The sequence below is a fragment of the Falco naumanni genome, chromosome 3 (genome assembly GCF_017639655.2).
Source record: "Falco naumanni isolate bFalNau1 chromosome 3, bFalNau1.pat, whole genome shotgun sequence".
In the NCBI taxonomy this organism is placed as follows: domain Eukaryota; kingdom Metazoa; phylum Chordata; class Aves; order Falconiformes; family Falconidae; genus Falco; species Falco naumanni.
In genome coordinates, this window is record NC_054056.1 from 46,890,081 (window position 1) to 46,905,701 (window position 15,621).

At 37.3% G+C, this 15,621-nt stretch overlaps 1 protein-coding gene across 1 annotated transcript in view; it reads right to left on the reverse strand.

The window, feature by feature from the left end:
• Positions 1–15,621, reverse strand: part of LPCAT1 (lysophosphatidylcholine acyltransferase 1) — a 60,026-nt gene that overhangs the window by 4,538 nt on the left and 39,867 nt on the right. The window contains exons 10-12 of the mRNA XM_040586441.1: positions 10,481–10,606; positions 3,326–3,479; positions 2,350–2,448 (exon numbers count right to left, since the gene is read on the reverse strand). Coding sequence (XP_040442375.1) covers positions 2,350–2,448; positions 3,326–3,479; positions 10,481–10,606 — 379 coding nt within the window. The remainder of the gene's footprint in view (positions 1–2,349; positions 2,449–3,325; positions 3,480–10,480; positions 10,607–15,621) is intronic.

A 15,621-nucleotide genomic window follows, 5' to 3' on the forward strand; every position in this document is an offset into this window, starting at 1 on the left:
AGGTGGGAACTGATGAGATTGAACAATACAGGCATAAGTATGTATTCTTCTCACAAACAGAAGTTGCTGTCACAAGACAATGGCTATATTTTATTCCTCAATAGAATAAAAAAGTCAGAGGAATAATAAAAAAAAAAAGTGAAGTACTATGGAAGACTACATTCATGCTCAAATCAGGAATCTTGTCTTTTTCTCTGAGCACCAAACTTGCACATTGTTTCACAAGGAGTAGGGGCCAGGACAAGACACCTGTTTACTTAAACTTGCTATATTTTGACAGACCAAGTAGTCAGAAGATGAGACTTGATGGTAAGGCTCACAAACATTGCATTGGCAAGATTTGCAACACACTTTTGTTTCCTTATCAATTAGGAAGGGAGAACGCACAGCACTTACACTGCAGTGCTGCTCTTTGACTTCATTGCCATAATCCCCCGTTCTGTTTTAATTGCCTACTGCTTTAGAACTCTGGTGGCTTAATAACTCCTATTTTTCAAGTTCTTCTACTAAACACTTCCACTTGGAAAACTTGTTCAGCTATGTGAAATGTTGCACTTTATCCCTGAAAACAAAAAGCAAGGTGCTTTGCCAAATGCAGCACATGGCAGAGGACAGCAACCGTTTGAAGTCACACATTCATGAACTGGCTAGACTCTTCAATAGCTCCCAACAAGCTGTATGAATATCTTACTGTACCTGAACCCAGGAAAGGGGAGGAAGAAAGGATTTTTAAAAAGTTCTCTTTACCTTTTTTCAAGAATACTGCAAGCAAAATTTCCTCATCTCGAGACTTTTTTTTAACCTTTCCAATCATCATTAACATGATAAAATGAGCCATGCCTTCTTTCCCTTGCTGAGTGCTTCCCCTTCTTCATACATACACAGAACTTCTTTGCAGTTCTACAGCTAACTTTGTATTTTGCAATTAATCAGGGAACTCAAAATGATGTATTGAGTTGAAGAATAGAGCAGATAAAAAAAAATAAAATCTGTTCTTCACTAAGAAACAGTTCTATTAAAGTTAGGTGCTTTCAAAAAGCAAATAATCACCTAATTTGAGCTTTTCTTCTCCTAAAATATTAACAGTATATTGCACATTATGTGTCATGACATCACTGAAATACTGCTCAAAAGCCACATTCAAGTTTACTTTAAGCTTGTTCATTTTAGTATGAAGACAGAGCTGACCCAACAGCACCTGACCATTCTCTATGCCATTATATAGATCAAATAAAATAAGCAAGAGACTTTTCTGCTTTTCCCTCAGAAGTAGCAGTAAGTAACAGCAGCTATCTATTACGGGGCAGATTTTCACAGTATCTGTAGGATATAAATATTTTTGTTCCTGCTTCCTCCTTTGCCAAAATTGTTTCACACTGGCCAAAGGGTAAGAATGATAGATGTGTATGCTCAACATTCACAGAAGCCTCATTTCTTTAGTAAAACATAGAATAATACAGGTACGCTGAAGAACCTGAAAAAAGCTACTCAGAAAATAAGGCTACCATGTAGTACCATGCAGTTAATGTTCTCAACTCCATGCATTCACCAGTGATGACAACATCAAGAGTTAGCACTATTCAGTCTCAGTAACTCTAAAGATCATGTGAGTTCGAGGCAAAGGGAAAAGCCAACACAGGATGCAGCAAAGTTTGCATGTTGGAATAGCAACATTAAAGAAATTAGAGTAAAAAGTAATAAATCAAGGTGTCCGACAAAACCACTGGAATTACAAACATTAAGTATTACCGCTGTCATTTTCCCAAAAAGCCTGCATTAACCATCTATGCTGATGCTGCAACAAACCACTGAGGCTAGAACAAGGCCAGGAACGCTTCTGGGGAAGCATAAAGTCCGGGCAGAGACCGTAGGACCAACACAGCAACATGGTAAGACTAAGAGGGAAGAAAATCTTATCAGGATGACAAAAGGGGGTAAAAAGATTAATCTCTATTAACATGTAGGAGAAGTTTTAAAATACTTCATTAACTTGAAAAATAATGCTTGATTGAAACATTCTAAAAGTAGTAAGCATGACTCATTAGCCTTCCGTTTAGAGGAATCAATACAAAGGACTTCATGTTTGAGACTCAAGGTGCTGAAAAAGGTTCTACCAGAGTACCATGGAGAACTAGTTCAAACTGCAAACTTCCATAATTTTACACAACTTAAACTTGCAGTGCATTCCCTCTGAACATGACCTCTTAATCACATTTCCATTACTGTTATTTTAAAATGGAATTAAGTATTAAAAGAGCATGTGAAACAAGCTTCTGTTAAGTCTAATGGCAGTATTAATATTTTTTTTAAAAAACAGTATACTACATAGTGGAAGAAAATGCCGCTTACCTGAAATGCCAATTGAATTGTTTCCAGAGTTTTGGAAGGTTTACAGACAACTGACAAAGCAATGACAAATTCCCGAATGTCAATTATGCCATCTTCATTCTGTGAAGGAAAATGTCAGCTCAAAACACTGCAATTTGTCTGAGAACTTTCATAACTAACAGTTGCTAAAGATGCAAAATATTCGGGAAGATCATTACAAAAAAGTCTCACTGAAATGGAATTCAGGGCAAGAACCTGGGTCAAAGCTCTGCAGGCTCTTTTCAGAGTCTCAGTCAGCAGTCACAATTAAAAGATTCTTGGAAGACAGTGTTGCTACTGTCACCCTTCACTTGCATATTTAAGATTTTTATGTTAAACCATCTGAATTACTGGGTCGAAATTAAAATCAGAGAACCAGAGGACAAGGTAGCCAAATTTAAGCCCTGAATACATGACATCTGCTCTCTCGTCTAACAGAGAACACTGTAGACATATCCATCTCTTGGTCCAAACAGCACCTCATCCAAAGATAATAGCCATCCCCCCTATCCTGACTCATTGCCAGAGGAATGAAAAACTGGCTCATTTGTCACCTTCCTAGGTCCTTCGGGTTTCAGACATCCTAGAAGAACAAATCATTTATTTACAAGTTAAGTGAAATATCAGCTAATAGGCATTGCATTCAGTTGCAACAAGCTGCAGCAGAGGTTTAGCCTGAAACCATCTTTTTCCTCTTCATATTTTGCATCTAGAAAGAAAATCAGTTTTGTCCAACTAATACTCCTTTTAATTTCTACCTGAATGCATGCTTTTAGCTGATGACAGGTGTCCTTACCTTGCTGAAAGGGAAATGCAGCAGACAAATACTGCAGTGAAGTGCTCAAAAGTACTTAGTGCTGGCCCAAATCAGACTCAGTGAATTCAACTGGAACAGAATTAGGCTAAAGCAGAGTTTACCAAAAGTAGTATAATTTTTAAACACAATGTTGTTTCTTACCTCATCAAAAAGTGCAAACATACTTTCTAATGTGTGAGAAACTGGAAATTCCAAGTATGCTGAAAACTCTTTAAGGTCAACCTTTTCTTTTTTCATTTTCATGGCAATTCCAGCGTATTTGTCAAGATCATCTTCAAGTGTTTCTGGCTTCAGCCTAGAAAGCATATTATTTTTTCACATTTTAAAAATAAAAACCCAGTTTAACAATACAACTTCCAATATATCAAATGAAACAATGGATGATAATGGTGTAAAGCTTTACAAAATCTGGAATCAGAATTACTAAGCAACTTTATTATAAAGTCATGTATTCCTGTAATTTTAAGTCTCCTGTTAGTTCTTGAACTGTATTATAAATTATGGCAAGGGCTTAGGAACCCTGGTCAATCTTATGTAATTTATTCTACCTTGATTATAAACCGTATGTGTAAGCAGTTCAACATGAACAAGAAACACAGTCTAGAACTAGCTAGTAAGAAAAAACAGGCGTGGAGAACTAGGTAGGATTTAGGTCACCTGAATATGGCCCTATTGTAGGACAGTAACATAAACCAATTACAATTCCAAATTTACTAGTGTTACTGAACAGGAAAGACCTGATGCAACTTGCCTAGAAGAAATCAGGGATTGCATAGTACAGATTATACTGTTAATCCTGTTTGTCAGTCCTCATTTTTCACATTCAGTCCAGAGTTGGACACCATTATGAGGTGACCCAAAGTTATAGCAGTTAATACAGCTACAGAAATTCCCTCAGTCCTTCCGATTGCCGAATCAGACTTGGACCATTGAAAGAACAGCTTTAGATTTATGCAGGTATCTACTGCACAGGTAGTTGGTTGGTTTTGTTGTTTTTTTCCCCCTAAGTCAAGCTTTCAGCTTTTGCTTTGCAAAAATAAATCTTACTATGACTAAATGGTGCTTCATGGGCGTGGGGAAAAGTAAATTCCCTCCCTAATATAACATCAACAAAATCTCGATCAGCAGGTTTCCTCTGAACTGATTTAGGGTAATGCGGGCATCCAAACTTCCCAGTCAGAAGCAGCCCATAAAATCTTCTACAATATTCTGCAGTTGTCTGTTTTGCTCTGTTCGCTGCTGCAGATAAGGAAAAGCAGTACTCACAAGCTCACACCAGAATTGTTCCCAGACTGCAGCTGGAACAACTCAGCAGTTTTGTCACAGTGACAAGAATGAATAAAATACTTAATAACAGCATTCTCAGGAGCTTCTGAAAAAAGATAAGAGCATTCCTGATGCCAAAATTATCTGATACGTCAACTCCAGACCTTGACTGCTTGCTGAAACGACTCTACCTAAAAATCACTACTTTTAAACAATAACACTACTATATTGTCTGTCATTACCTAAACTGACTTACCAAAAATGGACTAAGCAAACATCACCAAGCCCTGCGTTGCTGAATTGTAAGACCTGAACATGCAAGAATTCTTCCAGAGACCCAAGGCCCCTACAGAACATAGGTGCTTTAATGCCAGGATGGAGAACACATATCTTAAGTTTTGGTCCTAGACACTATAAAAAGCGCAGTAAAACATTCCTCTGCAAACATTCATTTTCCATGATCAAGTAGAAAAGCAGCAGGAACAACAGCAAAGGCATTCATGGAGGATTTGAAATACACACAGGACTCAGCTTCTCACATGCAGGCCATAAGAAGTGTCCACAGACAATACATCCCCACTGTAATAACCGAAATAGTTTTTAACTGTAGGATGAAGGATAGCTGGCATCCAAATCCTCCCTTGAGATACGCTACCACTGACAATAGACAGTCTTAACATCTGTCTCTAAATCGCAGAGATCTGATTTGCAATGAAATGACTCAAAATTCACCTCCTAGAACTGGCGAGTAGCATTTGAGGCTTCTGAGATCTCTTCACCAATCAATTAAGACTAAAAAGCTAAAAAGTTCAAAGGCAAAACCTTGTACAGAGCGCAGCATGGCTTACTACAAATCTTACCAACATTTTGTTGTTTGGATTTTATAAATATAGAAAGAGATGTGAGTCAATCTCAAAAATCAGCAAGGCAATTACTGCTTTGGCTTGAGTATGACCGTGTTGTAGTTAATTCAAGGTGGGCTCACTTCCTTCTACCCTTTTCAGAATCAGAAAATAATTGATGTATAGATGACCAATATCTGCTATGCTGAAGTCTTTTGAAGCCAAGTATTCTAATCTCCAGAATAGGTTCTGAACCAAAATGAAACAGTTTGAACGTCTCAATTCCTTCTAAGTTTTTACTTATATCCCAATAAAGGCTATAAAAAGCTACAGAGCCAACAGTGGATGTCTGCTCGTGAAATCATGCTTATTTACATAATGGCTTCCATGCAGGATCTAGTCTTTATGAGACATGGTATTATTTGCTGTTGTGGCATTTTGCTTCATTTTTTTAGGCCAGTGCACACAAAAGAGAACAAAATATCATTCCCAAGTCCTTGAAGATAGAAAGGGCATTTTCCAAGATTATTAACAGCTCTGCATTAAATCCTTCACAGCAGACTTCACAAGGAAAACTAGATCCCTGAAGGTACAATATTTTCAGCATAATTACCACCATTTTTAGCAAGTGAGATGTCTTACCTCCTTAAAGCTAGTTTCTAGTTGTATTTAACTATTTGAAAACAAACCCCTTTCTTGTGTGCTGGGAACATGCCAAAAAACTAGAGTCTCACAAAGCTGAAAGTTGCAGAAGAACAGCCAGATCTTGTAGCTATCTACTGTAAACTGCAAACTCATTGAGAAACATACCTTGAGCCAGAAAAGAAAAATACATTTAATTTTGTTTCAGCTGATGTACTTCTGCACAACTTGTCGTCATAATGGAGAAAGGATAGTGAAAACAGCTGCAAAACCGACGTTCCAAATACTCCAGCATACCCTGCCCAGATCCATGAGGCAGAGGCTATCATGGTTGGTATTTGGTTAAGCCTGACGCATGATCACCTCCTGTAATGGCCAGTATTGCTTTTATCATGAATGCAGATGGTCGACATTCTCCAGAGTTTTTTTCTTGTTATAGATGACCTTTGACTACGCTGAAGTCACGGCACTGTTAACTGTGAGAACTTTGGGGATGCAAAGTTCTGCCTGCAGTCTGGACCACCATTTCAGGCACACACGGACAGCAGTTGTTTGCCTAGTAGTCTGGATGGTAAAGGCTAGTGAGCAAGAATAGACAGGCACCAGGCCTGTAAGATTATTATCTCCTTTCAGATGTTATGAGTCTACAGAGGCACTGCCTGGTAAAATCCTCATGGCCAACTGGATAAAATATTGGAGAACAATAGTCAAAATGGAGCTGCTGTTTAATTCAGGTCATTCTCACCAAAATACTATGGCTTTTACGAGACAGCAGAATTGATTCAACACAAGCAGGTTTACCAACATTGAATTTCACCAGGGCCAGGAAGTATTTAAGGAGGTAAACCTTACCGGCTTGCTAAGGTTGTAGAATATTCTTCTAGTGCAGACATCACTAGTACCCATCACATGGCTACAGGATGCCAATAATACTCAGGCAAATGAAGGAGACAGTTAAGGATCCAAAAAGAATTCCAAAACAAATTGCTGCTTGCTGTTAAAGATTAAATTACTAAGAGTAATCCTACTGAGAAAGCTAAGAAATCTAGAAGGCAAGCACAGAGAGCTCTTCTGAAATCTGACCTGAAAAGGATGATTTGGTGCAAACCATACCTTTTAAAAGAAGTGGACATAATCAGCAAAGCCATACTGTCTTCAGTAAAAAATACAAAGAACCTCAGAGTCTGTGTACTAAATGCACACATCAGATCAAGAACCTGCCAAATCAAAGGGTCTTGTGCCACATGTATGCCAATAATAAAATGCACATTCACCATGACACCACATTACGTCCTTGCTGTACTTTCTAGACTTACTGCTTTTTGACACACAAAGTGGAAGCCAACTACCATACTGGAAGAGAAAATGTGCCTTCTTGTACAAGTACCAGTGTTGCTTTCAAAAAGAAATTTAAGAGAAAATAAGATGAAAAATCTTAACTTTTACAGAGTATTTGCCAGAAGGACTTTCAAGTGAATACAGAAAGTCAGGAAGCAGAAAACTATAACAGAACTTTGTGAGACACCCTCACTCACTCTTGCTTAAGGTTCCAAATCATACCTGGGCTTTTAAAAGTGAAAGATTTGGGAGGAAAAAAAACAACCAGGAAGCAATTATGTAAGTAATACAGTAGAAGAGTACTGAATGTTAACAAATTGAAGGGCAGATGGAAAACAAGAAGAGAGATCAGTAAAAAAAAAAAATTCAAGAAGAGGATAAGCAAACAGATGATCCTGCCCAGAAGTTTGACGAGCCTATTAATACTACTTCTCCTCCAAAGATGCAAAAGGCATGGACCACTAAAATTAGTTAAGCAAAATCTCAGGTTACATCAAGACCTGATTTTATAAGCCTCATCTGACAACAAGCACAACACAGGCACTAAAAAAATTTCTACTTTGGATATATGCTATGTTTGTTTTTTGGGTTTTTTTTTAAGAGAGAAGAGAGATCTAATTTTCAGAAAATAAAACTGAGAATAATCACAACTGAAAATATTAGAAAAATTATTTGACTGAAAACTGGGAATTCTCAAAGGAGCTACAGATGGCCTAAAAGCTACAGTTCCATAAGAAAGGGGAACCAACAATTAAGGCTAGAAGCTCCTTTTAGTTCACAGGCAAAGTGAATGCAGGAATTAGAATGAACAAAAGTTTGAGACAATAGGAACAAATCAATTCAAATCAGAACTTGTGTATCTCCTTGCAGGCAACTACCCTAAACCAGCTCATAAAAAGTATTGCAAAAAGATGGAGATGAGACTTAATTATACTGTATTAAAACTTTCTAAAGGAGAAGATATCCAGAGGTCCTTAATAAGGCACAAAATCCAAACAAGCTTCAATGTAACATGGTAATAGATTCAGTCAAAGTACAGATGGAGAATTGCTTTAAACAGTGGGGTAATTAATTGCAGACTAAATCACCAAATGAAGCAGAGGATTTACAGTGTATGAATGCTACAATAAAGACTGCATATAGCTTAGTAATCAGCTCATTGGTCAGACAGATTATCAGGCTCAAGAGAAGCATAACTCCTTGAGGACTAATGAATGAAGAATTTGAGAAGATGAGACTATGATCAATTGATCTCGTTGATACAGCAGTCTTTACCACGGAGTTCAGTATAAGGCAGCTGAGTTTCAGCCGGCTGTGACCTGGCAGCTGTATAGCTGTGTTAACAGAGCCCAAGCTCTTCATCAGATGAAGCATAAGAACTTGCTGCTGTGGCTGCATGGCTTCTGGATTGGATCCTATCCAGCTGGGCACAGACTAAGCAAATTTTACAGACAATGCTCATGAACCCTGTAGATACATAACATGAACAGAAGTAACTCTCCAGGGTAGCAAAATAAGGTATAACTTGATTTCAAAGAGTCTAAACCAAAAACAAGTCTGAATTTGCCTTACTATGAAAATCTTGCATTTAAAATGGGATGTTGCCTTGAAGGTATGTTATTGCTCAAAAACAAGTACTTAGACTGGATGCAAAATCCATTGAATAAAATTTACTGTTCCAGTTATTTAGGGAGGTGATCAGATGATCTTAATGCCTCCTTGGCCTCAAAACCTTTCAATAAACAGCAAAATGACTGCATCACCAAACATGCATTAGAGACGAAGTCACATTACAATCTTCATCCAATTGTGCCAGAAAAATACCATCATAATAGCCTTCTTATTGGCACAGATCCAAATCAAGACAGGAAAATATTTCACCAACGTACAAGTGCTCAAACCAGACATGACTTTTCTGTTGTGGGGAACCTCACACACAAATGGATGTAAATTGTTTTAGAGGCAAAAAAACCCAAACACCCAGAAAAGCATAATTTAGAAGAGCAGCTTTAAATTGAGCAGATAGAAGCCAGACAATTTAACAAGAGGATTAAACTGAATCCTGGGATTATCAACTGCAAGATAACAGATGTGGGTGGTTTTTTGGGTTGTTTTTTTTTTGGTGGTGTTTGCTTTTCTTCCTTAGTACTGTAAATTCAGAGCCTTTAGAACAAAGCAAGAATCTGTTTCCCCTTAGAATTCTCTCCTGTCATAATGGAAGTCTTTTCAGATGGAGGTTCCAACAATGAATCAATATATGCTTGTCATCTGAATGCATAATATATGCTGTCCTACACTGTGTATTCTCCAATAGATCTTTCTTTTTTTTTTTTTTTTTTCTTCATTTATGTATAGAGCTGGAAGATGAAGGAAGAATCAGTGGAAGGAAATAAAGTACAGAATGGAAATATGAAACTGTGCTCTATACTTTCAGGTGAGGAGACAAAAAATAAGGGGTGTTTGTATCTTAAAGCAGTTAACAGGATGAGGCTGTAAATTTAGTTTGTGGTTGTCCAATAGGATAGGAAGAGAAACAGGAAAAAAAACCTGGAAAACAGAGCAACAAGTTTTACTATTTAGTTTATGTGATTTTTTTCCACTGTTTGCTGAAGCTCTTCTGAAAGGCAAAGCCAGAGGGAACTGGTGCTATGAGAAGAGAGGAACCACACTGCACATCCTAAGCTACAGTTTCATTAGACAGTCCATCTAGCAGTAACCTACTCAAAAGATCAAGCACTTCTTTGTGCTTCTTGGGAAAGGGTGACCCCTCTGCCCTCACTATTATAATGTTAATCCAGTCACAAGATTGCTATGGCAGCACTGTTCTTCCTTCATAGATGTCACAGGAAAGGTCAATTAACTCTTAACTGTATCAAATATTAGGAATCCCACAGTACTCCTGACCCCCTTCAGGAGATGTCTTCTAGCTTTGTTCAGGAATAAACACTTCAGACACTCTGCTCACTTGTGTTGTGGTTTAACTGAATTTCAGACTGAAAATAACAATTTTATAATCTACTCATTAAGATCTAGGGGTGCTGCTTGCAAACGTAGAACAGTATTGGTTTAATTTTACATTAATGTTTCCCCAATTGTAGTATGACAACATTCCATATATATTCATAAATGCAATATTGTTATATGAAGAGAAAACTATAAATATATATAATAAAGATGCACCTTACATATAAATATTGCATATGCTCACCCAAGGCTTCTCACAAGCTTTGCAAATTCTAAAAGACACGTGTCTGAAGGCAGACGAAGTTGTCCTTCAGCCAAAGCTAGCTGACAGTCTTCAAACGTATAGTCTGTCACTGGAACTCCCAATGCCCTTGAATAAGCCAAAGAAACATGTTAAAGCAAAATAATCTAAGAAAAAAAAAAAAAAGAGTTAATCTGCTGAGTTTATAGCAAGAAATCCTGTAACAATTATGCTCTCTATTACAAAGAACTATAAGAGTGAGCCCATAAAAGGAAGCTCAACATAGAAAGAATGAAATATGGTACTCTATCAATTGCAGAACATCTATTTTGACTTTACAAGTACACAAAAATATAAAAGAATAAAAGGGAAAAATTAGGCAGTGGAGAGGTTTTCAAATTCCTTAATATTTTCATAGAAGTGAATAACAAGGGTTTCAGAGTTATTAATCTAGAACAAAAATATATTTAGTAATAGTTACATTAAATTTTTATATTATTATACTAACATATTAACAAATCAATAACCACCCAGGCAGAACAACTATTACCTTCAGGTAAGATTAAAATTATACAACAGGCAACACTACTCTATAAAGAACGGCTTTTATACTTTATGTTCTAGCAAGTAAACTCTAAGCAAACACAAGGGTTTTTTAAGGCCTTGACTCTGTGTAAGGACTGCTCAGCAATAACAAAAACATCCCTGTACTACCAACACTATTTTCACCACAGACCCGAAGCATAGCCCCGTACTCGCTACTATGGAGAAAAATAACTTTATCCCAGCCAAAACCAGCACTAACACAAGAAAGGTAGAAGACAAAATATTCCCAAGTTTTTATATGCCAAACAATTAAGTACTTATTTTTGCTTTACTTCTGACTTGGTGCTCTGTAGTAATAGCAGCACCAAAAGAGATTTCAAAGAAATCCAGATATTGTAGTTGCACTGCATTTGCTGCACCCAAGTTGAAAGACCCTTCAGTTTGGAAGAGACCTTTAAGAATTCAGCGTACAAACATAAGACAATTTAGAAAGCAAACACTGCTCCATATGAGTAGCTCACCTGCATGTTTTCTATTATACTTGATTTTACTTATACTAGTACAGAAAGTGATCTCCTTTGTGCAACCTTTTTTAACTTGACGAAGCCTTCACAAAATTTTTCTTCTTGACTTACCTTCATTCTTTCCACCTATAGGTTTTTCTATCTTACTACTTTTTTGATCTGTGAAGTTAAAATACAGTAATGACAAGATCGATACAAAACCCTGAGGCATGCCACAGTCATTTTGGCTTTGACAAAAACTCTGCATTTAATTTTACATTTTATTATAGACAGTTTGATCTGTAATGGCAGTTACCTCTCATGTAATAACAACTTTATTTCTGTTAAGTAGCCTCTTCCCCAGAATCTCATTACAAGGCCTTTGAACACCAACATAAGTAGCATAAACCAGTTCTCTTTTATCCACCAATTAACTGTCAAACTTCAGGGATTCTAATGTATTAGTAAGACATGCACTTAACATTAAACCCTACTGATCAGGGTTTCTCTCTTCTCTCTAAGGCCGAGGAAGTCAAATATTCAGGAAGAACAAATCACTAAGATATTCAAGCTCAAGTACCAAATACATTAAAAAAATTAGATATTTTTTATAATCTACTTATGAATTGAACAAGGACATACAGGGTAGTGATTTTAGATGAACAGCCTCCTCCTTGCAAGAAGAAACAAACAGGAAGGAACAAAAGTAAAAAGTCAACTAAATGAAAAGATACAGCTACATAGAAAAGGCTTCTTAAAATCCTGCAGACTGTTGAAGGCTAGACTGCCCCATGTGGGCGATATGAAGGGATTAGATTCAGTTCTTCCAGATTTTTCACTTTTGATCTGTCCCTGTTTCATCACCCCACTCCTCCTATGAATAGTGTCCTAGTAGTATTTGCAAATCAGAAGTCACATTAATGGAATGGACACAAGGTTCTTGTGGTATCGTGTTTCATCCCATAGACTTATGGTTAACATAGTAATGAATGGTGAGTAAAATCCAGATGAAGAACTCCCCCATGCTGTGGGATTTAAATTCATTTCCAAGTTCCACCTGAATTAGAGATCAGGTATTGCAGGTCTTGTCAGTATTTCTTTATATGGTATTCAATATAACATCGTATTATACAGCGTGAAATAATTGGTATAATACAAAATCAGTTTTACTTGGAAGAAGAAAAAGGGGTGGATGACAGAAGGAGAGTTAATCCCTTTTTTGTACTGTGTGCACACGAGATCATCCTTACAGACATCCCTATTAACTGAAAGTGAAATAACTGAACTACTAGGGCAGCAAGGAGACACTATAAGCAGTACTAACCAGAGTGGCTTACATAAAAGAATATGGCAATAACCAAAGATCTTGTCCAGCCAGGCACATTACACCAAATTTCATCAGATCTTAAGGCAACAATAGGTATAGCACATAACAGAAATGCAGGAGCTCACAGACAAACAGCTGAAGAGTAGGGCAGCTACACAGAAAAGGGGAAGCTAGTTAAAAGAAGAAACTGTTAAGTGTAAAGTGTTCGTTTGGGGTACAAAACAACACATCTTAGGGAATCAGAAGTGACAAGACACTTTTCAAAAAAAGATTCTGAGAAGACAAAAAAAATCCAGTATGACTCAGCAACTGATTAAGGTGCCAATTAGAACAAAGACCTTTTTAAAAAACATTCTCTCAAGGAAAACAGACAAGTTAAAACATAACCATAAGGTGAGAAGCCAAAGCAAGGAACAATAACGTGTTAAAACTAAAAGCTAGACGCTTTTCAAACACATCAAAAGAAAGATGACTAAGGAAGATCAGGCCACTCAGGCCGGGGGGGGTGTGCATGGCAGCACGGGGAGGGTAGAAGCCTAGTCGACTGGCTGTCATCCCAGAACCAATGCCAGATTTAAATAACTTCTCATAAATAATGGTCCCCAAACATGTCAAAGGAGCCCAGCCAGAGGAATAGAAAAATATATAAAAAAACCCCAACACTGAAATCCACAAAACAAAACCCAACAAACACCAAAACCTAACTGATGATACAGAACAACTTCCAAACAAAAGCAGGGACCATGCCAGATTCAGCCAAACCATAAGGGGGGAAAATACAACCTGCATCTTTTGATAGCTGCGTCTACCCCTTACAGGAAGAGTATTTGGGCCAGACGTACAGTGATACCAGTACAGGAAAACTCCCACTACAATTAATGCCTGCATGTATGCCCAGTGTCAACACATACACAAAACAGGACTGAAAAGGATAAGAGCATCTTCTCTTGCTCACCTGTTGGCAATTTTCCAGCCTATGGACTTTCAAAAAAAGCAAAATGAACTGAAACAGTGTTTATATATATATATCCAGACTTTCAGAATTACAAAATCAGAAGTAAAGAGGAAGAAACAAGTTTTGCTCACAGTAAAGTCCAGTCACAGGATCAACCAAGGTCAGGGCAATTAGAGTTCAAGGGCCTCTTGAGTTCAGAAGGTAAATCACAAGCTCTGTAGGGCTAGCAGTTTCAACATGAAAGGACCTTTATTTCAGCTCAGAATGCTGAAGAAACTGAAGCTGGGGAACATATAATGTTCATCAGTTGTGCTAAGACTTGTGAATTTTTCCATTTCTTTGAATAAAGACTGGCATACTAGAATTCACTGTAAAGCCTGGGTACAATTGCAACTCACAGGATCTTCTACAGAACCAGTTACCAAACTATTCTAACTTATCTCTGGGCAATCCTTCTCTACTTTAATTCAACTGCTAGGAAAAGAAAAGATAATTTGAGATGCAAATTGCAAGTGCAATCCACTGTTTTTAATAAACTAGAAACATAGCAGCTTTTCTCATATCTTTATTTGGGAACTTTCCCCCCGCCCCCTTTTCTTCATATTACCGCTGCTTTCATAGTCAGTTAACCCAAGCTTGGCCTTTTTAATGTTCAGCAATTTTATATAGCCAGACATGCATGTCGGGCTTGACATAAGACCTTGAGACATTTTTCCTCCCTACCTTCCATGAAATCCCATTTACCTTTCCTGATATCACACTACATGAAATTCCAAAGTCAGCGAGTCACTTCAAAAAAAACAAAAAAAAACAAAAAAAAACCCAAAAACCCACAAACCAAACCCCAAAAGCCTCCTGCAAACCCAACCTGTTAAACACAACAGTGTACTTGTTATATCCTTCCCTTCTCACACCAAACAGCTCCCTATGTCTAACACTTGTGCAGTCATAATATAAAAATAAATTATCAACTTTCTCATTTTCTGCATACCAATCCACTACGCACACAAAATTCTGAACATAAAACAGAATGTGACTGCTGTAATATTATGCAAAGTGAGAGAAAACAGTACAGGCAATATTGTGACATTCTGAATCTATGCTTCAACAAAAACATTTTCAAAATGTTTTACATTGTTAATAAGCAGAACTGCGAACTAATCTAGAAAATACTGCACAGGCTGCTCAAAATAACCCTTTACTTTGGCTATAATCTTCATAGGGTGCTGAAAACATTAAAAGGATATCAGAATTGGTATTTTACTTCCAATATCATATATTTGGTAAAAAGACATACAAAGCATGGTGGACATACAACCCCAGCTTCTAGCAGTCATCCGTATAAGAACATCCTGAATTATAGACTATTTGTGCCGTTATGTTTTAGAATTACTGATGGACCCAATTCTTTTACAGTATATCTCAGCTCTGATGAACTCATTTTACGCATCTGGTAGCAAATGACACAGTTCTGCACATGTTTTAAAGTGTACTTTCATTTACTTTCAGCTAATCTACTACTGAGTGCTTGCTTTCTCTTCTGCTATGGAAAGTCACAGACTTTCCTTACCAAGCATTTCCAGAACACTCATTAAAATAATGACCTTCAAGACAACTTTCCACTTTTTCTTTTCTTTTGCTTTTTCTTTCTTTCCCAAACTGAAGCGCTTTCACCTATTTAGATCTGGTAGGCCAGGGTAGGTAGCCCCTTTTCTCTCCTTGGACTCCTCCTACTTTGTGATGTTCTCTAAACAAATGAAGATTCAGTCATAAGAGTCTGGCATTCACATCAAGGATATATAACCTCATGATG